This window comes from Aphis gossypii, chromosome 2, assembly GCF_020184175.1.
Source record: "Aphis gossypii isolate Hap1 chromosome 2, ASM2018417v2, whole genome shotgun sequence".
In the NCBI taxonomy this organism is placed as follows: Eukaryota; Metazoa; Arthropoda; class Insecta; order Hemiptera; family Aphididae; genus Aphis; species Aphis gossypii.
Window position 1 is genome coordinate 39,599,612 of NC_065531.1, and position 24,415 is coordinate 39,624,026.

At 30.6% G+C, this 24,415-nt stretch overlaps 1 protein-coding gene and 1 long non-coding RNA gene across 2 annotated transcripts; one reads left to right on the plus strand and one right to left on the minus strand.

Moving 5' to 3' along the window:
• Positions 1–690: 690 nt before the first annotated feature.
• On the minus strand, positions 691–9,105 carry LOC114131120 (innexin inx1). Its single transcript, XM_027996264.2, has 3 exons — positions 8,253–9,105; positions 3,672–4,024; positions 691–1,875 (listed from the first exon to the last, which is right to left on the minus strand). The coding sequence occupies exons 1-3, from the start codon at positions 8,757–8,759 to the stop codon at positions 1,668–1,670; spliced, it is 1,068 nt and encodes a 355-aa protein (XP_027852065.1). The 5' UTR covers positions 8,760–9,105; the 3' UTR covers positions 691–1,667.
• A 5,132-nt stretch (positions 9,106–14,237) lies between these two features.
• LOC114131121 (uncharacterized) lies at positions 14,238–19,405 on the plus strand. Its single transcript, XR_003592965.2, has 5 exons — positions 14,238–14,698; positions 15,227–15,520; positions 16,926–17,071; positions 18,125–18,280; positions 18,358–19,405. It is a non-coding gene; the product is annotated as an uncharacterized LOC114131121 (long non-coding RNA).
• The last annotated feature ends 5,010 nt before the right edge of the window (positions 19,406–24,415 follow it).

A 24,415-nucleotide genomic window follows, 5' to 3' on the forward strand; every position in this document is an offset into this window, starting at 1 on the left:
GCACTGATTGAGCTTACGGTCATTATTTTTACTGTACTAAAACAGCTTCGAATTCGATTGACTTTATGTTTTGAAGTATGTACGTATTCGATTCGATTTAATTCAGGATTCACGTGGTTTGTATATGTTATTATAATAGTAGTATTAAAAAATCATCCGACGCGTTAGAACAAAACTATACTATTTTTTTTTAAAAACAAGAAACCGTTTGGTAAATAAATTACCGGACTTATTCGTGGCCCGCGGCTAGGACTAGGATTAGACGTATACATAGGTATTTACAATGTTTTATAATATACGATATGGTTCAACGTCCAACTGAAATAATAATAACGTACATACCCGTAGGCGTAGTAAACACACCATTGCTCGTATAAAAAAATCTAATTTTACGACCGCGGAACAACATCTGAAAACACAATTACCTATACACTAAAATCATCAAGTATTTGGATGCATTCCTTTACAAAAGGCAATTTATATTCTTAAAAATAAAACTGACTTAGGTGTATATCGTGACATTAAATTATACATTTGAAATCGACTCACCTAAAATACATAGGTAATAATATTATCATGATAGTACTAAAATTTTGTATGTACGTTCAACATTTTTTCTTAATCAGATGGAAAACACCTTTGTTGGTGTTAATATATTATTAATTCTAATAAAAAAATCCCACATCAAAATTTGAAGTACGAAATTCCTGAAGTTTATTACACGTGAGTATAAATGTATAATTAATATACAATGTACCCAAAGGTGATAGTATATATAAGTATATCTATCCGCCTATTTTACATAGGTAGGTATTACATTATATTAAAATATGATTATATTATTTTATTATTATAGAATATAAAATAAATAGTGAACTTTATTAAACGTACAAAAATATAAATAAAAATTGTAAAACTAACAAAAATGAAAAAAAAATACAAATTTATTATTTATATTTTATATAATAATAATATATATTATATTATACTATACGTAGGTAGTTGTCATACTTTAGTATTTTATGATAATTTTGATCTTTCTGTGGTATTATTTTGCTGGTTCACGCTTAGATACATTATGTCGTCCGAATAAGCAAAAAAAAAAAAAAATATCACAAAAAAGTGTTGAATAGGAATAGGATACAGTTATATAATAATAAATAATAGTATACAGTCGTGTAAAAGTATAGAAAAAATCTAAACAAAACGTTTTACATTGTAATAAATAATTTATGTTTTTACGTATTATTGTAATATTATAATAGTCTTGTCCCCGTGTTGTTAGTATACAACTTTTTGTACTTCAATACCGTTTGTCATTATAATGTATATACGAGTGTTTGGGGGATACCCGATTTTATTTAATGAACGATGAAAAAATTCTTAATAATAAATTAAAATTAAAACCACCTAATACGTAGGTACGCGTAATGAAAAAAAAAATATTAAAGTGAAAATAGTTTCGGATTTCAACCGAAACTAGCTAGATTTTAAAACGAAAAAATAAATAAATAAGTCGTCCCGACAATGTAATATTATAATAATACGAAAATATTATAAAGACATAATATAAATTTGAACACCGATCGCGAAAGTACCTATAATGACGATTATGACGATATGTACCGGATCGTTCGGTAATATCGAATCGGCAGACGTCTCGTCCGTCATATTTTGTCGGCTTTTTTCGCGATTTCGCGCACCACTTCCCTGTAAATGATCGGATCGAGGTTCTTGCCCAGCATGTACAGCACCCACCAGTCACCCAACGATATTTTGTTCGTCACGGCTTTGGCGACGTCGTCGGTTATCAACCTGTAGTGACGGTACCGCAACAAGTTCTTCCTTGCGGTCGCGTTGTACATGATCATCACCCTGTGTAGAGAAGAAAAAAAAACAAGAACGAACCAATAAATAAATTATACGTATAACCATCGGCCGATCGTTGTTTATTGACTGCAGGTCGGGTTGTCGCGGGTATAGGCGTATATTATATGCATCGTATATTATACGATTTTATATACTCTATTATATAGGTATAAAGACCGCGACGTCTGAGGTGTTTTCTACATTATCCTCACTCCGTTTCGGCCGTCGAACCCCGCGGGACGGGTTTTAACACTCGTGTGTGAGAAGAAACCGTCGAGTCTAAACGAAAAAAAATATTCCGAAGCGCTCATACGAACCGCTTTTATATACATCGTGATATTATATTATTATCATTATTATTATTATATAGTCTTAGCGCGTCGACCGAGCTGGTTATTCTCTATATTCCATTATGCGCGGCGGTAATCGATCGCGTACCAATTTAATATATAATATTATGATTATTATTACGCGATGTGTAATGTACAGTATACCGCGATCCTTATGCACCAATATCCGAGCTGGTTTAGAAATCGAATTGTGAATATCGAAAAGAAGATTTAAAATGGATTTCGTAAGAGTTGTGCACTGAATATGACTTTTTTTTTAAAAAAATTATAGAAATAGGAAAGACCATAAACAAATTTCAAAATGGTTAAAGTATACGGTTCATACGTACAATAACGTTGTAGGTATACTTATATAGTTTAATTACGTAAATTACGACTACAGCAGTCCGTATTGTTGGTATTTTTTATTTGTTTACGGATAGTGACTAGTGTTAATACATTAGACGCATATTAAAAGATATCGTTACTTTATGATAAGTTAAAAAACCATTATAAGAAATGGATGGTGTTTTAAAGTTATTACTCATGATAATGTATGTAATTATAATATTAATATAATACATATTTTATTCTCGAGCAGATTAGAAACAATCGCATAATACGCAATGCCAATATTGGTATTTTTAAATAATAATTTTTAAACAACCTAACTTGGTACCATCGATTAAAAATGTAAACAATTATTGTATATACATTTTATGTACAATTATTGTACATAAAAGTAAATACTATTAAATATTAAAACGTTACAATGTAATGGTGTTAAACTAACTTCAGAAGTACAGCTCATATCTGCGTAACGTTATCGAGTACACTTGCGAACTAAGAAGTGTGAAAAATAAATAAATATAATAACAACGTATATTAATTTTACAATACTTAAATAGGTATACTACCAGTCAAATTCACTACAACAATTTATCTGGTATTACCATTTATAGTCATGTCAACGATACGATACTTAAGCATATCGAAGTTCATATTGCTGTTATATGTACAGTTAATAACGTTAAGCTGGTACATTTTATTAATTCTCAAGTCAAATAACCTTATTTTTTCTTTAACTTTGTAACAAACCTTTTATATCAAATCAATGAACAATGGTATGATCATATACGATTGATATTTATACTATTAATAAGGAGATTTGAATGTTTTGACTTACTTGAAGTACTTTATTGTTTATAAAAACTACGTTTAAGAAAAATAAAAAACTTTTTTTATCTCTTTATAGTTATACCTACTACACAATAAATATATACCTACTTAAGAAAGAAATGTAGAATATTCAAAATATTTTAACGTTGCTTAGCTGATTTTTATGAGTTATTTCAAATTACACCATTACATTATAAATATTATGATATTATAATATCGGTATGAATTTCAATTCGATATTTATTTAATCGCGATACGCACTAAATAATAATATAAGATTATGACTGTAGGTACCTGTGACAGATCATTAGGATCAACGCTCCCAACAACAGTAGATACCAAAACCATATGAATATGTAAGTCTTTTCGTTTACGATGTTCAGTGGTAACACGCATAGCGAATCATGCTTTTGCACGGTTCCCGAGGGTCCAAACTTGTGAAACGTGCACTTGGTCACCCGAGGAAAAATGAAAACCATCGGGTCCACCCGTTTTTCCTGATGTTCGGTGGACATGCCAATGACGCGCAACCCGTACGTATAGAACTCTCCACCAAAAAATCTATTCATCCAGTATATCTGCAGCACAATGTTGGCCAGGCACATGAACTCGCACATCCAATACTTGGCTGCATACCAGGTGTGTTTCTGAAAAAATATACATATTCGTACATTTTCCAATTTTTTTAAAACATATAATTTTTATTTAAATTTCTTTATTTGTTATCTGAACAGATTTTATTATGAAATATACTAGGTAGATACTAAATTACATTAATATTTTAATACTATTTGTATATTTTCGTTCTGTAATTAAATCGAAATTTATGTGAAAAGCGGATATTATTTTTTACTCATAATTATGAATTGGATAAACAATGTTTTATGGTCGTACTGAAAATGCACAGTTATTAATTTCTTGTTAATTTATGCACAATGTCAATAATGTCATAATAATACTTAATTAAAAAAATATAATATGTGCAATATATTATAATACATATGTTTCAGTAGAGCCACATACCAACGACTTAAATGAACAGACATAACAGTGACGACCTAAATGCAATTTAATACCAGTAAGTAGTTATTGAATATTACTTGTTATCCGTTAAGTCATACATATTATAATTTAAAGTCATCTATCTTCTGTAGTTGAAATATAATATGTATACACTATACATGTGATTAATAGCATAATAATTATTATTACCTAATATTATCTACGTCGTATAAATTAGTCATTTACAAGGCTATATCTATAAATTTTTTGCTTGAGTGGGAGTCCAAAATGAGTATTTTAGTCAATGTTGAAAATTTTGAAATTTCGTTATTATGAAGAAAAAATATTTGTTATGACTGAAAATATTTACGAGTATAATATTTATGTAGGTAGTAAATGTTAAAAACTATTTTAAACATTTGCAGGATGCTTAGAAATGTTGAGGAGTCTGAACTCCATTTAGCATCAGATAAGCGTTGGTCATATCATTATATTGTTAGGTATACAGTGAATTTTTAGTGAATTAGAATTCGCATTGCATTTGTTAAGTGTTATTTCTTAATAATAATAATTACCTATTTTTTAGTTGTATGTAGAATTTTGTTTATTTGAACACGGTATTGGTGTACTCTAAAAAGTTAATTTATCAACTTTATCATCATTTTCTTAAAGTCCAAGAAAACCCCACAGAAAATATATTGCCGAAGAGATTAAAACAATTTCTACGTGGAATTGTATGTCAAAAACGATGTTAAATGCAACATAGTTTATGATTTTTTCAAAAATATTATTGGGACATTGTTCTGTATCAACACAAGCCACCACACAAAAATGAATCGAGTATGTACTTAATATAATATTGAAATTTGAAACCAAAACCGTGTTATAGTGTCCAAAGGTTGTAAAGGAAACATTCGTACAGTAGTTACTGAACGCTGAAAACAAAAGAGTTACGTCATGCACTGTTGTCTTTCAATCGTACAGCGTCGACCGTTCGAGAAACAACGATAACAACCTAGTATTAGTATTATTTCGTACAAAAAAATCAAAGCTAATTGTTTTAAACGTTTTTATGTCAAAATGGTAAAGCTAAAATATATACACACACGTCCAACCATTTTAACTTATAATGACTACATACAGTTTAAATTTTTTTGAAACGTGTAATATTATATTTATTATATTAACAGTGCTCGCAGAATGTAAATTCGCGCAGAAAATGAACAATTGGTCGATAAATAGCAATGTCGAAAATTCCACACGTTAACCGACCGAACAATGTGTACGAAAATTATAATTTTTTCTCATAATTCACTGTTACGAATAAACCTCCTAATATACAAATGTATGTGACTTGTCCGGTATGTATATTATATTGTTTTATAGGCTCTCTCGACGCGTCATCGTATATATTATTTACATCTCCCATTTTATACGCCGTGTAATATGCTCGAGACTAGGACGAGATACATATTTTTTTATGATAGCCTCTTAAATTTCAACATGAATACCTGCTACAATGCCTATAGGGGATCATATTATTAGTGAGTGAAATTATAGTGCTTAGAAACTTGAATACGCGACACACTGTTGTACATAAGCTCTTATCAACGTCTAAACCATACTTATGGGCATATATTATAAACACAATATGTAATATGTGTCGTACGCGTTTGTGATTTCTGTATAATTATCGTGTTGATGTACTGTTGCCAGTAATTGCTAGTACATAGGTATACCACGTTATGTATCATAATTATTATGTTAAACGTTACGTAGGCGCTCATACAAAATACATATTATCACTACATATAGGCACCTATATTATACAATGTTTCTTTACAGTTTCGTCGGTTTGAATATTTGAATAACTTCTATGCAACAGTTCATATAATATTATAATATGTACGGAAATGTATTTGTTTTCTTACGCTCAGTATTACTATAATACGACGTATAGTATACCAAACAAAGAAAGTAATAAATCGACGGTGCGGTGTATGTTTTTATAATGTTCTACAAATTAAGATGATTATTGAATTGGTAATATAACATTGGAGAGGTTAAAGTTCGGGTATATCACCTCTTTATTAATTAAACATTAATAATGGAATATTCAAACGATAACAATAAACTAGGAGCATGTTATTATTATTTTTCATAATAACCTGCTGGTCTTATATGTTTGAAGAATACAATATTAGTATCAATGGTAAATGGTAATAATGATATACATTTCTTATGACGCATACATTAAATTTAAAGCACTTAGAAAAAGTAATTTCGATGTCACATAATATGAACGTTAAAAATCAATTTCTTATATAAATGCTTGTACATGTATTATAATGTTTCGATGAAAAATCTAATTGACGTAATTAAAAAAAACAAATCCCTAATACTGCCAAATGAAAACGACAAACGATGTGGTCTACGTGCATACAGCTACTTATCGCGTTAAATCGAATGAGTCACTGCATATAATATGATAATAATTTTGTTTACACAATATGTATAGTACATTAATTATATATTAGATATCATTATCGAAGTCTTTTTTACCATATTTTTGGACGTAAAAATGCATACTATAGCTGTTTTTTTGTGTCTTTTATTATATAAAAAAAAATATAATTTCGTGATTTATACTAATTCACAGAACATTTGAATATGATACTTATATTTATTTATTTTTATTACTTTTTAAATTTATTAGTTTTTATATTTTTTTGATAATCTACAATAAAAAGTTTATGTTTCGTAGTCTTAAAAATTTTATTTTTTTGTGAAGATTATTTTTTTATTTTTAGTTCATGTATCTAAATATTAAAATTTCATAGTTACCAATTCTAAATAGACAATTCTTTCTTTTTAATATTTTAAAAATTATTTGTAGTTATTATTGTTTATTTAATTGAACCACATATTGAAAAGATACATTGCGGAATTGTTGAATATAAATTTTTAGTGTTGTGCACATGCAAATTACATACAATTATATTTTAAGATTAAAATTAAAAATGAATTAAGACGAACTATTCGGGCCACAATTATTTACAACACATCAGAGTTATAGTATATCGATTTCTTCTGATTGAAAAATATAAAAATAATAATTTTGACCGAGGTGAATTATATGAAATTTCTATACAACGAAACAGTTTCCTTTCGTTGTTAATGTTTGCCAACCGCCAACCGCACAAATATATATAGTCTATATATATTATGTAATATATATATATATACTCGTATTTAGGTGTAATTTTTTGTATCGTTTTTCGACCGGACGAGAAACGTCTTGACCCGTGACGTTTTCCAAAATTACTGCAGCGCAGCTTGTCGAATCATCTGTAAAACATTTACTACTACGATGATTCGGAAAAATACACCGTTACCTTTATAATTATATATCTTATAATATATTGTGTACAATTGACACAATACGCTCTATTATTCTGATAAAACAAATATATTTTATATTTTGTTGGAAGACAAACATCGTAAATAAACACGATAAGTCTGTTATACTAGCGTGGCAGTACGTATTTATAGTTTATGCAACAATATTTATTATAAAACTTAGGCAATAATTTAGCATTTAATAATTTTGTAACAATTTGTACTATATTCTTTTTCGTAGATTTTACAAATGTTACAATCGCCGACACAACTCTTTTCGACACACAGAAAACGGTCACAACTATGCAATATATATATACACAGAAAATCCATCCGTCTGACCGCCGCCAATAAAAAAAACGGTCTCGGGGGTGGTAAAATGTGTACGTACGGTGACGTCCGCAAAGGTCGGCCTAAAACGGAGCTGCCACGTGTAGCTATACACGCATGCGCGTTCAAATGGCGGGTACTCACTCTGATGTGGGTGAGCATGTAGTTGACGAGTATCTTCTTCTGCTTTTCGCGCTCCTTCTCGGCGCCCAGCCCGATCTGCAGGCCCATGACCAGCGTGGACATCAACGAGCCCTCCTGCATGTCCCACACCCACTTGGGGAAGTAGCACAACATGGCCTGGAAGAACAGGGCGAAGCACACCCACTGGTAGTACGTGTAATACTTGGGTGGTTCACCGTTTTCGGGCCCGACGCCCGGGTGCGCGGCGCCCACGCCCTGTTCCCTGAGGAACGCGTCCGGCATGGTGAACGTGGACGTGATCCAGCAGTACGTGTTTACCGGCCTGGTGGGCAGCCCGTCCACGATGCACTGGATCGGATTGCCCACGTACTGCGTGGCCGTCACCATTATGGAGCACGCGAGTAACACGACGGTGGTGAACGTGACGTGTACCCGGAAAACCGTACCGTCGATGGTCACCGGCTGACGTTTGACGAACTCCCTGAGTCCGCCCAACAGCTTCAACATGTTGCGGACGGTTGCGAATACTATACGACGAAGACTATACAAACGGAAACGAAACGCGACTGCAGTTACGGTGGTGGCGGTGCACCGGCCGCTGTTGTCATGGCACGTCGAGAGGACGCACCGCGAGCGGACTTCCGGCGGTAAACGATGGAGACGACGGAAACAAACAATTATTAATGTACGACGACGTTAACGATAACACGACCGGTGCGACGGCGGGCGAACGATTTTCAAAATATTTTACGGCGCGAGTGATGTAAACGCGAAGGAAACGACACCGACTGCACGACGCGAACACCACAGCTGTCTGCTACTATAATACTGCTACTACTACTGCCGCCGCCGTCGCCTCCAACTACCGTACGCGTAGCCATCCTCCCCCTTTCGCGGTCGCAGGACGCGACAGGGCCACCGTGTTATACGCGCGCACGTCCAGTACTACCAACAACAACAACAACAACAACAACAATCACAACAATCACTTCGGCGGCGTTACGCGCAATTACTATTTTCAAACGGTCAATTTTTCCTTCCGGTCAATATATATACATTTTTCGACGGTCTTATTCAATATGTTTTTTGTGTACGTGAATGGGGGGGAGCTAAATGGATGTGATTCGATTCCTTAAAATTCGTCTTTAGTTTTCGTGATGACGACTTAGCTTCCTTAGGTGTTTATTGCCTACCTCAGATATATGGTGGTTTAATCTCTCTACCAAAAAAAAAGGCATTCAAAGATCGCCCCCTTCCCCATAATTTAAATGATGATTATTTTTTTTTAATGTTAATTCATATTTTAATAATAATAATTGATCGCCTCGTTTTGTGTCAAGAGATCTCATCATTCCCGCCAATGATCCAATATCTGTTCTCCATACATAATATCAGTCGCGAATAAAATATTCATCGAGTATATCGCTGTAGATCTTTTTTATCCGCGTACGCGATGTCGACGTGCGCGTTTACGCACCACGTCTGCGATGAGAACCCCTGGTCCGGCGTCAGCGTTAAACTAAAAGGGGTCGGTCCCGCCGTCGCGACGGGAAACGCGCGCGCCAGTCCTACCGACCCTAAACAAAGTGGTGCCGAACGGGTCGGTTATGTACGCCCACACGTATAAAATAACATGCCCACTACCTAGGTATAGGTATGAGTAATATATTTATTAATTTATTATACAACTATTCTACGCGATCGGCCGTATACGTGAAAATCGTTGGTCTCGATTTCGTTTCCTAACCCACATTCAGCTATTGCGGTAGGAAAACCTCACGACATTCGACGCCCGTGTACCAATAATGTAGGTACAACGTAAAATAGTACAGTGACTTTCACTCGATCACCGCCGCCGACGACGCAGAGACGGAAAAATAGTTACTTAATGATGATGATAATAATAATAACACGTATTTGTACACAAACGTTGCGCCCAAAATGTGGCGGTATTAGAAGCGAATAGTTTCTACGGGCTGGCCGTACGATATAATTATTATATACAATAGTATTATATTATACGAGTATAATATTGTAGGCCGAGAGACGACCCCGAATGATATATTTAATCATAGGTTTTGTCAGACGGCGGCGGGAGAACGTAGAGAACGTTATACGCTACACGCACACACCCACACCCACGCGCTCACACACACACGCATATATATATTATCATTTCGTCAGTATTTTTTGTTTTTACTTTTTTGGTAGATATACAGTGATTTTTTTTAGTCGCATTTGCAGGTATACTGGAGTAACTCGCCGTCATGTATAAATTTGATATTATATTTTAGCTGGGCTTCCTGCGTGATGTCAAAGCTGTTATACCTAATTTACCTATTACATATTATTACATCATTATTTTCACAGTCCCTGCGAGAAATTCACGATGTGAACGACGAAGTCAATTATTCCCTATGAAAAGCGATATCTACAGAAATTCAATCGATTTTGATTACGATACAATATCATGTACGAGTCGTCGCACGTATTTAAACACGGGCTACCTAAATGTAAAACGTTCACTTGAAATTTTCAAATAGAATTAATAACGATGATCTGAATCGATACCCTTTTAAGTAATTGGTCAAGTACGGATCACGGGCATCATCGAATAGAAAGCACATCAAGATCACAACGCGACATGCCACTACAATTAATACACACATACAGCTGCATAGCCAGGGAGGTTATTAATTGTCAATTGTCATAACCTTCCCCCTCTTCAAATGTCTACGACTATTTTCGTCATTTAGTGACTTTTCTTTATAACCTTCTATCTTTTAAAGTTTTTCAAACTATTAAAATCAATTTTTTTTTAATTATTATTATCAAACTTTAACACATTTTTATAACTCTATCTGTTATCGTCACTGTCTCAAAAGATCATTATTTTTTATTTTTATTATGTCCGCTAAAAACATACTTCAGAAACTTCACTGGACGTAATAATATCATTAATGGTTCGTCATCATGACATTATACATCGTGACCTTTGTTATTAAAATTGACGATGTATTAAACAAGCTTTCTAAGTGTCCGTGAAGTTTAGAAATACATTTTAAAATACGCGTATGACGCCAATAAAAAAATATTGTATATAGGTACCTATAGGTATTTAATTAAATTTTTTTAAAGATGTTGTTTGTTTAACAAATAAAAATACTATCTTATACTATAAAGAATCTAAAATTCAACCCCCTCCTCGACCGAAATACTTTCCTGATGGTTACGCCACTAAGACACACACATAATATTTATGCTCTTGGTACGCTGTGTAGATAATATTATCCAGGAGACGCGTTAACACAATATATCTACCCTGGCGCGCGACGATGGATGTATTTACCCGCATATTATCATCGTAATCATCATCGTTGGTGTGGCGATGAGTAGTTTACATTAAATATATTATATTGAACACGACCCGCGGTCACACGTGATAGGTGTGTTGTTTTTATTATTATTATTCTTTTTAAATTTTATTTCACTACGGTTTTTTTTTTATTTAATTTTTATTAGCCCGTCATTATACCTACATATATCATATGTGCGCGTGTGTGTGCATGTGTGCGGGTGTACAGTACGCGTACACGAATATAGTGTCAGTAGTGTGCACACTTATATATATAAATATACGTCTAATGTAGAATGTGCCTATATCTGGTATATACGTCTGTCCGATGCCGCGTGCGTGGTTACGACCGTGAACTCGGGACCGCGTGCTTTTTGTTCCGTGTGGTCGTCGAATACACTTTGGACGGATTCTCGTTAAGTGCTCCCCCTCACGTATACGCGTACGAACCCCTTCCACCCCGAAAACCGGTTTTCCGGCAATCATATCGTTCCGTGTGCGTCGTGTAAACGCATATTGCGTCGTCTATATATATTATTATTATATTAACTATTAATGTGCACCAGAAATTCGAATTATTCGGTTTGTATATGTTTGTATTCAGGCCAGTCACACGCGATACATAGGTATATGTACACACAGACAGCGGAATCCGAATTAAAATATAAGACACAGTCCGAGGTCCAGATGTACGTATTGAAATGTCCTTCGGAACGATCATCTCCTTCGTCCTAGTGCGTAGAGTGGTATCACGAGGTCGAGGTCTGCCGCAATCGTGCGCTTAGAATTATCGGCGATGTATCACAATAATGTCTATCCGTTTGATATATTAATATTATGACGATCGCGTGTTTGGACTAGACCGTTTCATTATCCCTTAACGTCAGGAAAACTTTTTTTTATACTCACAGCACAAATAATTGTATACCTTTTCACACAAAAATAAAAAAAACAACACTATATTGACACGGGCTTCACAGCCGAATTGGTTTTTATGTTTGGCGATTCGAACAATAAAGTTTCTTAAGGTCGAACGATGGACGTATTTTAGATGAGGTGGTGTGCGTACGTTATTGTCACGCGCTGTCCTAAGAATAATATGATGGCGTTCGACTTTGAGAAAGCGACCTTTATAGAAGAGTTGACGAATTGTGTTCTAAAGATCTAGTTTTTTATCGGTTTTTATTATCAACAAAAATGAGGTTAAACATTATATTGTGTACAGGAGTTATACTAATGTTTGACGTCCGGAACGAAACTTCCTGTAAAAATAAACACCGTGTCGTTGATAATATGCGGTAATATAATATATTATAATAAAATATAATTTAACAAAGTATAAAAAAAAATCTATATTCGTCTTTCTATAGCAGATACGTATGTCGTCAAAACAAATTTTTAAAAATCCAATTCACATAAAAATATAGTTAATCATAAGCAAATCAAAAAGTAAACGACGAGTACATTATTGAATAAAAGGGTATCTACCTAAAACGAATGTTTGTTATCGTTGAACCAGTAATGCATGGCGACTGGCGGGAAGTACACTTTATAAGTAGTATAAGATATAAACAAATATAAGTCGTAACAGTAAATCTTTTTATCCCATCTGAAGTGTATTTGGGAATTTATTGAAGGTTCTTTCATTAATGACTTGACATTTTCGAGTAGGTAAACGAAGAACGCGGTTATAAATATATGGGTAGAAATGAAAACGAAAAACCAACAGGAATTCGGTCTAATCTTGAGACAACATCAAGAACACATTTTTAATTTTATAGACATGTCACATTTTATACGTATATAAGTGCTTGCGGTGTTGCAACTGAGTTTTCTACATCAGACACGGTTTATAACAATAATAACTAACTATGCCGTGGCTATTGTGTTATTTTTGTTTTTTTTTTTTATTATACATATATCAGTCGGTTTTTACAGTTTTTCCACTGTCATTTGGCTTCCTTCTAATGATAATTATTCTGCTCCACAGCTGACTCCTTCCTACGTATTGATAATGAACGTTTCGTATAATGATACAAAGTAAATTATTGAATTTAAGGCTCACAACAAGTTTAACCGAGATTAAACTATGTGATTTGGATTTATAACGAAATTGGAATAATAATAATAATTAATACTCAAACGCTTCAAACCGATATTGTAGTTTGTGATCTATTTTAACCGTTGAATTGACAACGAGATTTTCACAAGTATTTCGACAACTAGTTTTTATTACCCTTAGATAACTGCGTCCGGTTTAAATTTAATTTACGAATATGTTCACGGCGTGTTTGTTGAACACCATGTCAAACCTATTGTCAAAGATTTTTATTGAAACGTCCTGAATATTTATTAGCATAATAATAATCATTAATGATCCTACAAATAGTCTCATCAGTCATCATAGTTGACACGGACGCAAGATTTCATTGGAAGGAGAACTGACACGGATTTGTTACACAATATTTAAATGTTTAAAAGTATTTATTTTGGAATAAATTAAAATACTTGCGACGTTTTTATAAGTACAATATTTTACTTTTATTTTTTTAAATAGATTGTAAAATAACATTTTAAATTATCATCAATGGTAATAATCATCTGATTATATCTATTGAAATAAATCTTAATAGATACTAGATTATCGTTTATAAGATATTTTTTTAGTACGGATTTTGATTATTAAAATTTTCAAATTTCTTTAAATCATTTTCAACATATTTAGTCCTTATATTATAAAAGAGGAGGTAATGTGAAAGCGGTCACCTCCCGGTCGTCAGTTCAAAAACGAAAAAAAGTCCTTACGTTAACCTAATATTTTGAAAACTTATAAATATTTTAGAACATTAACATAAGTAAATTTTTGTTGTTTATAAGTTTTAACTATTTAAATACAAAATTTAAAACTTTTAAATTTCTTAATAATTAAAAAAAAATGGAGGGTTTAGGGGTTCATCCCCCCACCCCTGAAATATTTTACAACTAATAAATTTAATTTATATAAGTAACTTAATTATAATAATTCACCATGTGGCCATTTGGGCACCTAATAATATAAAGACTATGTTTGATGGCGATTTCTTTAATACAGGTAATATAATATTATTATATTATACATAGATAAGTCATAGTCGTACAAGATTAAAGACGTTTTGTCAATCGTATTGTTGATAATTCGTATTACACAGTGTAGGTGTAAAAACATAATTTGTTTATGAGACACTCTATAATATATAAATAATAAAAAAAACTCCCTTTGTTGCGTTCCAAGAAATGGAGTGAAAACTTTAGAAATTATCATATACTTTCAGTGTTCAACCTTACAACTTCGTGAGAGTGAATATTTAAAATCGCAATAGAACAAATTATATTAATTTAGTCATTTGGAGTGTCATATGCAAATAAATGTACCTATCTACCTATAAGCTACGACTTACCAATATGAAAACGGGAACGTCAGAAGATATGAAATATCAAAGTCAATCGGTATTATATAAGACTAACCTCTGACTTTTATATAACAGTGCTGTATCTGAAGTGTCTCGTATACTAAACTTTGAGCACCCGGAGAATACGTTTTTTTTGTTTGTCAATCGTTAAATTTGGTTTTCTTTTCCAGATGCTGTGAATTTTTATTTTCACTCTCACTGTTTCTTTTACGGCCACTCATATTTAATCTCGATTTCTATCATTTGCAACTATGTAACTATGTACATAATAACAACATCGTAACAACTGATTGCTAAAAACAATCACTATACTCTATATTGACATTTTCCCTCTGAAATGAAAATTCCTCTCAAAATGTCTGATTCACATTCATCATTGAACTGGAAATATTTTACAATAAGTGTTCCAGTTATTGCGGTGTGCTTAGGACTAACGTACTATTTTTTTCCTAAAAAAAGTTTGGGTAAGTATGTTATAAAATTTTAAGCATATTGTCGTAGATGACTTAAAAGTTAAAACTAAATTTTAGGTTTATTTTGTTTGTAAGATATACTTGCTATTTTTAAGAGATAATTATTTATGACTATTCTTGTTTCTTCTTTCAATATTAAATAATCATAATCAATTGTATCCGTGTTGCAGCAAACGTAAGTGACTTATTAAAAACCAATATAGTGTACTCTTAATTATCCTTAATCTTTCGCGGAATCATCTATACACAATTGTATACAAAAATAAAATTATGAAAAAATGTATTAAATTTTAAATATTTTTGTAATATTATATGAATGTTCAAATAACAATAAAACATGCTCTAATAAAATTTTCCTAAAATACTATTTTAAATTACATAATTTAATTTTTTTTAATAATACATACAAGCATAATATGTAATTATTACCTTTTTTGTTTGAATTTTAATTTTGCAAATTATCCGTAGATGCCAATCCCACTATTCCGAGGATAATCGAGAGAACCTAAACTGTACTTAATTTTTATTCAAATAGTTAACCAAAAATAAATTCTATTTTTTGATGTTTACACAATATTAACAATGCTTTTGTGTTAGTTCATCAAACAAAAAAACATGTTGTAATGGCTATATAGACTCAGAATAAAATCACATTAATACTTATCATATAAGATAAATCAATTACAAACTTAAGAATTATTGTTTATACATCTTATCTTAATTATTGAAGCAAATTATAAAGCCATTATTTTCTCCTAATAATTTAATTAAGAAATTAATCCCTAAATGAGCTTGGAAATTAATGGTTAGATAGGCGAGGCGAGTGTATTTGTAGAACAAAACCAGAGTTGCAGCTAAATATGTCGTTAGTGACTCCACATGTGGCTATGTACACCACAATATCTGAGTAATCTATAAACGCGAATATCGTGAACATGTTTGCTTTAATTTTATCGTTAAATTAATAAAAATGATATCAAGTATTTTAATAATAAAAAGTCTTATGTTAATTAAAATTATTTGTTTTTAAATGATACACCAATAATTGTTGTTAGTATGAAATTGCTTTGCGATATGTGAAGTCACCAACTATACATGTTTGTTTGGCTGCTGCAATTATAGCCACCACTGCTATAATCTAAGACTCTTAGATTTAATACTCAAATCTATAGGGTTGATTATAGTGTGATAAGATAATTGTGTATTTACAGTTGAGTAAAATAATTCAATATTTTAAAAATCATTTAATACGCTTTATTTTATTTTTAAATTTTTAATGTATAATTTGCTATTTGCACACAAATTTGTAAATATACTTGTTGTATGTCAGACAATTATCATGATTTTATCTAATTTTAATACTTAGTAATAAACTATTATTTATTTTATTTTAAAGGTAGCAATAGTGATTGTAACCAGAATAATATCGGAAAATTTGAAACTTTCAAACTACAACCTCGGCCCACACAACCACTACTACCACCACCACAGCTACAATAGAAGCTAACACTGCCTCTTGTGGCAAATTGCGTAAAAACTCCAGTAAGCTTATTATTTTTTAAATTATTTTCAATTGTATCGTAAATATTTGTTACTTAATATTTAGTATATATACTTATTGATTTAGATACATATATTATAAAACATTAGTCTTGTTAATATGTACTATTTTAAATTTAAATACGTCTGCTTTTAATTATCTAATTTTGTTTTTAAATAAGTTAATTGTCAAATATTAAATGTATGGCGGGGGTTATTGTTTATACTGACATATTGCTGGTATTTTATAAATTCATTGAGTGATTTTTTTGCAATTTCATAAAAAATGGTTACTACAGTAAGTTTGAATCTCTAAAGCCGTGAGTACCAATTACTTGAAAAATATAACTAGTTAATAATATATTTACCTTTTAAATAGATATAGGTATATAAAAAAAAAAAATGCACAAATCACTAATTGTAGTAATTATTGAAATAAATATAGGATCAGTAATTAAACCCAATGAAGAATATTCATATCAGTAAACCAAATTTTACTCTCTAATAGAAATGTTATAATATAATTCTAAACTTAAAGTACATCTATTTCAAAGCGGTTTCAGTCATAGTGCAGATTTGATCAATCCATATCATTTTCGGATTAAAGATTGCAAATATAACAGCTAAACCTAAAATTTGTTTTCTATAGCAAAGATTAGTGATATACGTGATATACGCGTATATACACGCTACTGATTTCCCAGAATCTTAGCCGTAGTTTATCTTTAATTACCCAATCCGCTGCTAATGATGTGTACATATTGCCTATAACAATATTGTTAAAAAAAAATGTAAATTTTGCCACGTCTTAAATTATTATTTATGTAAACCTTAAATTTTGTGGGTATTAAAAAAAACCTTTAACATCATTTTTAATGACGAAAATTTAATAACAAATATGCAGTATCTATATATTGTAATCTTATACTCTTTATTATCCTTTTAAATAAAAATTTTAATATAAATTAAATATCATGTTTTGTTACCTGTGATTTTTAAATTCATACAGGCAACACATTACATTATAATTTTTTAACCTAATCTCTTTTATTTTAGACTGGTGAAAAAACTAACAATATAGCAAAGAACGCTTGAATGAGCAGTTTAGTTTGTCCCAAAAGCTCTTTGGTGGTATTTTATGAGTTGTTCAATGATGTATCAATTCACTTACAAGAGCATCGACTTCATAATGTTAGGAATTATACTCTCGAAGTAAGATATAATTTTATTTTATGCTTTGTGAAATAATATACCTAATGATTAATAATTATTCTTTAAAAAAAATATAGATTGATGGTCAAATCTATTTTGGAAATCATATTTCCAAGATTCAAGCAAAACAGAAAGCATGTGAAAACTTCTTGCGCAGTATGTTGGACTAATATTGCATATATGTACCCAAATCAATAAGTATACATACTTCATATTACGTAACAAATATTTACGATACAATTGAAAATAATTTAAAAAATAATAAGCTTACTAGAGTTTTTACACAATTATCTACAAGAGGCAGTGTTAGCTTCAGTTGTAGCTGTGGTGGTGGTAGTGGTGATTGTGGGGGCGGAGGTTGTTGTTTGAAAGTTTCAAATTTTTCGATATTATTCAGGTTACAATCACTATTGCTACCTTTAAAATAAAATAATTAATAATAGTTTATTACTAAGTATCAAAATAAGATTAAATCATCATTATTGTCTGGAATATAACAAGTATATTTACCAATTTGTGTGCAAATTATACATTAAAAATTTAAAAATAAAATAAAGTGTATTAAACGATTTTTAAAATTTTGAATTATTTTACTCAACTGTAAATACACAGTTATTACACTATAATCAACCCTATAGATTTGAGTATTAGATCTTAGAGTCTTAGACTATAGCAGTGGTGGCTATAATTGCAGCCAAACAAACATGTATAGTTAGTGACTTCACATATCGCAAAGCGATTTCACACTAACAACAGTTATTGGTGTATCATTTAAAAACAAATAATTTTACTTGACATAAGACATTTTATTATTAAAATACTTATCATTTTTAGTAATTTAACGATAAAATTAAAGCAAACATGTTCACGCTATTTGCGTTTATTGATTACTAAGATATTTTGGTGTATATATTAGCCACATACGGAGTCACTAACGACATGTTTAGCTGCAACTTTGGTTTTTTTCTACAAATACACTCGCCTTGCCTATCTAACCATTAATTTCCAAGCTCATTTAGGGATCAATTTCTTAATTAAATTATTAGGAGAAAATAATCGCTTCATAATTTGCATTTACACCTATAGAAACCTATTTGTATAATAATTCACCTGGGCTCACGCCCGTTTACTCAATAAATAAATAAATAAATAAATAAATAAATTCTTGGTCAAGTAAGTGTCGATCAAGTTTTAGTCGATTAAAACAAAGATCGATTTCAAGCATGTGTTGCATAATAAAATTATGGCACAATATTTTAGCTTAAAACCCCTCCCGAAATTAATTTCCAGTTACGGCCTTGATTAAATCTATAGGTATATTATTTTAAAACAATAACTAAAATATACAATTTTTTATTTATTTATCGTTTGATATATTTTATTAACAAAATCATTACAAACACATGCTTGAAATCGATTTTTATTTTAATCCACTAAAACTTAATCGACACTTACTTTACCAAGAATTATTATATAAATAGGTTTCTATAGGTGTATAGGTGTAATATTAATACAAATCACCCAACTGGTAAATGAAAAATATGCGTCTACATTTTTGATGGTATATTACTTAGACATCGATCATATTATTTAATATATTGTCACATATTTAAGTGTTAAATGAATGTGTATGTGTTCAAGTACCAGGCCTACGGTATTATAGGACTAACCAAATACAATAATCGTATCCATTATTCATAGCGTTGTTGAACCGGATATCCGAATAAAACCATATACTTGTCTTGTTCACCTATCGTATATTCGTATTGAACACTTGTTATTGTTATAAATGTTATAATACTGACGCATTCGTTGAACGTGATTCTGCATTCGAATAGGAGATTATTGTATTGTTGAACAAATTTTACAGGCTATAAGAATAAATTCAGAAATAATATAACTATATAAGAACCGTCTTTTATAAAGATGACGACACGTACACATATGGCTTCAAGATTATAATCTAGGAAGGGTTCAATATAGTTTTGTACGATTTTCGAACATTGCAGTTTATACTACGAAAATGTCTTATACTTACTATGTTTGCTATAAATATTAAAACTTTTGAGTTGTATAATACTAAAATACTTAACTTAACTTTGAACACTAAAATATGTATAACCGTTTAACACAACAAAAATAAAACAATATTTGTTCTAGTGATGTCTTATCTTACGTCTCGGTTCGGTCTACTCATATCAAAATAATTTACCACTCTGCTCCAAAAGGTAATGTTAATGTACGTCAATCGTATTAATTTAAGATGATCGTTTAGAAATATTTTTACAATTATACGTGTTCACCGTGTTTTTAGAAAAAAAAAGTATTATCCAACTCTAAGTCTCTAAATGCTACAATAAAGTCTTGCGTGTACAAATAAATAATAAAATTTAAAATAAATAATATATTTTAAATTACGATGTTTTATTCAATAAAATAACCATTTAAATACTATCATATTATTATACATGAATTATTTCATGTTTTAACATATTCGTGGGCAATTCATGAGCGAGCTAGTTATTTAACGGAATTCTACACTTTAACTGTGACATATAATATACCTATCTATTTATGTCGTAGGCATATAGTTAAAGAATTTACTTTGTATGCAATTTAACTAAATTCCTTTTTCAAGTCAGGAAAATAATAAAAATGAAATATGTTGTATTATTTTAAAAATGTAACTATATTTTCTATTAATTATTTATTTCTATTTTATATATATGTATATATAAAAAAAAAATTGTATTATTTATATTACGTTTTATTCGATATACGTGAGAACAATAATAAAGCAATATGTTAAAAACAGAATTTTATTTGATCTCCGATGAACTAAAATTTACATCACCATAATTTTATAAATTCTCTATTTTTATACGTTTTATTAATGTGAAATTTAACTATCATTACACGGCGTATTGCTTAGGCAATTTAGGTTCATTACTGTTGGGAGGAAGCAATGCGAAAGCGGTCCCCTCCCGGTCGTCGATTTAACCAAAAAAAAAAAGGTTCATTACTGTTGTGGATATTATAATATTATAATTTATTATTATGTGTCAATAATTCATTTTTCTTATACGTTTTATTAGTTATTAGAATAATAATTTAAATTTAAATTTGTGATAAATTGTCGATAAAATAATGCAATTTTTAACTTTGAAGGTGGTTTTGGATTGCAAATTAGATCAAATTTGTATTTTATAGAAGTCATTAGGTTATATTTATCTTAATATAACAATATAACTAATTAAAATTACTAATGTTGCTTGGTTACAACCAAATACGAGACTATAACCACATACCAGGTTATAACCCAATATATGGTGTCAACCACATACTTGGTAAAAAAAGTCGGTAACAACCAGACACCAGGTTACAAACAAACAGTATGTATCAACTATGGTTATATACTTGGTATAACCAACTTGATTATAAAATATAACTAGTAACAATCACAAAGTAGAAATCAACCACATACCAGGTTAAAACCAAATAAATAGTATGTATAAAACTACATACTCGGTATAAAAACTTGGTTACAACCGGATACCAGATTACAAAAATATATCAGGTAACAAACACAAATTAGGTATCAACCACATACTTGGTGTAAATAACTTGGTCACAACCAATTACATGGATATAACCAAATACCAGGTTTGATCAAATAAATAGTATAAAATCACATACTAGGTTATAACAAAAAAAATGGTATCAACTACATACCAGGTTATAACCAAATAAATGGTACCAAACCATATACTTTTTATAAATATGTAAAGGCGGGTTTCCACTACATAAGTGTACGTGTACGTGCATAAAAAATTCTTTTCTGTGATTGGTTGGTACATGGTAAGCTTTTGGTATACCAGAAAGTTTATACATCCCAACCAATCACAGAAAAGTATTTTTATGCAGATACACGTACACGTATGTTGTGAAAACCCCCCTTAAAGATACCCGAGTACAAGAATATACCTGGTAACAACCACACATACTTGGTATGCTAGGTAACGAGAACTCTGCCTTTTTAGTGCTTCTTGATTTTATGATAATGATTTTTTATGTTCTTTTTTTAATTATTTATTTTCTTTTTTTACTTTTATGTAATTGTCTGTTTAAATTTGTAAAATTTAAACTTCTTCGTATGTAGGTATAGTTTTATTCATTTTATTTTATACTACTATTTATTATCATAATCACTTATAGGTAATTATACCAAACTACAACTCATAAAAAGTTAGATACTTAAACTTTGAACTACAACAATAATTAATAAATATGAATTAAAAATTTAGTTAAAATCACTTTTTTTTTCATTAATTAAGTGGGCGGTAGTAAACTCTCCCGATTTTATGGTAAACTATCCCGATTTTTAAAAATAGTAAACTCTCCCGAATGTAAACTCTCCCGGGTCAAAATTATGCGGTGATATTGAATTGAGTCCGTGGTACTTTTATGTGTTTGAATTGAGTCCCGCTTATTATCTTAATATCTTTGAATTGAGTCCGTGTAGATAAAATGTTATAACTACCTACCAATGGCGACCTTGAACTTTGCACATCATATTATAGCGGAGTATCGGATATGCAACAATAACGGATATTCGTCAATCAGTCGTGTCGAATAATTCGTGAACGCACAATATTTACTTTTAAATCAATAACTTAATAGTTTAAAATAATTTAACGTTAAATTATTACGAAAAATGGAGTGTATGCTTAGTGAAAAACAAAAGGAAATAAGGATTATTGAAGGTTTTAAGTTTCGTTTTCATAAAATGTTGCAAGGCGAGGTTCAACGGTGGACATGTTGTAAAAACTCGTGTAAGTGTTTTTTTAAATTAACCTCTAATAATGTTATGTCAGATATCTACAATGAACATAATCATGATAAATGTGACGAACAAGTAATTACTAGACAGAAAGTCAGTAATGCTGTTAAAAGAAAAGCTGTAGAAGATATTTCTGCCCGGCCATCTAAAATTTTACATAATGAGTTTAAAAATGGTGACATTTTATGGTGCATTTTATGGTTTTATGGTGCAAATTATGTTTACCTGAAGTAAATGTGTAAACTCTCCTGGGTCAACTTTATAGTTACCTGTAGGAAGTATGTAAGCTCTCCCGAGTTGTTTTAAATGTTATTGCTACACTACGAGTTGGAAATTTTTAAGTATATTTTGTATTTGTAACTTATATTATTATTATTGAATATTTTTAAAAGAAACTTAAATGTATATTGGATTTTTTGAAATTTTATTTTTTATTGTATTTTGACTATAATATCATGTTCATAGCAGCTAAAGACATTAATTTATATTGTAATTATTATTATATATGATTGACTATTTTTAAACGCAACTTAAATATATATTAAATTTATTTTATGAATTTTACTAGACCCGGGAGAGTTTACATATTTCCGTTAGGTAGTACTGGAGTAGACCCGGGAGAGTGTACCATCGGGAGAGTTTACCATCGGGAGAGTTTACAATCGCCCAATTAAGTAACAAATCACTTTCAGGTTACAGTTACAAACCAAACCACTAACATAACCTTTGTATTGAAAAATTTTCAATTTGAGTGCAGAATGGGAAAGGCTAAACTCTGGGCTTATACATATTTACACTGATATGCTTAAATTATTGAAAAATATGGTTAGGTAATAATAATAATCTAGCTGCGTGACGCAGAATTGTAGAAGAAAAATATAATAAATTGATTATTACCCAAATGATGATTCGAGAATTTTTTCTGCTCAATTTTAATCTGAAAAGTATATTTCCAAATAATTAAAACTCATACATAGGTATTAGGTATTTAATTAGGTAATATTCTGGAATATAAACATGTTTAAATTCCTATATTCCACGTGTGTTAGACAAAAACAGAAATCACATTTTCCAATCCTTTTAAACACTTCTGGTCCATCTGTCAAAATATGTTATTCATTGTTCTACGACTGTTGTTAAGAATTTATGTCCCTTATGCTTATATTTTGTTGATTTTTAAAACCTAATAATTATAGCGTTGGTCATAGGTATATAGCATAATGATTTTATATATTAAATGGGGGGGGGGTTGATATACTATATAATGATTCAGGTACACAAGTGATTGCACACGG

Bases quoted from the DNA above. Each gene is read 5' to 3' on its own strand.
- LOC114131120 (XM_027996264.2), bottom strand. From the start codon at position 8,759: ATGTTGAAGCTGTTGGGCGGACTCAGGGAGTTCGTCAAACGTCAGCCG. The intron at 4,025-8,252 runs GTGAGTACCCGC...ATATTTTTTCAG, and splicing joins ACATGCTCACCCACATCAGA to AAACACACCTGGTATGCAGC. The intron at 1,876-3,671 runs GTACCTACAGTC...TTCTCTACACAG, and splicing joins ATCCTAATGATCTGTCACAG to GGTGATGATCATGTACAACG.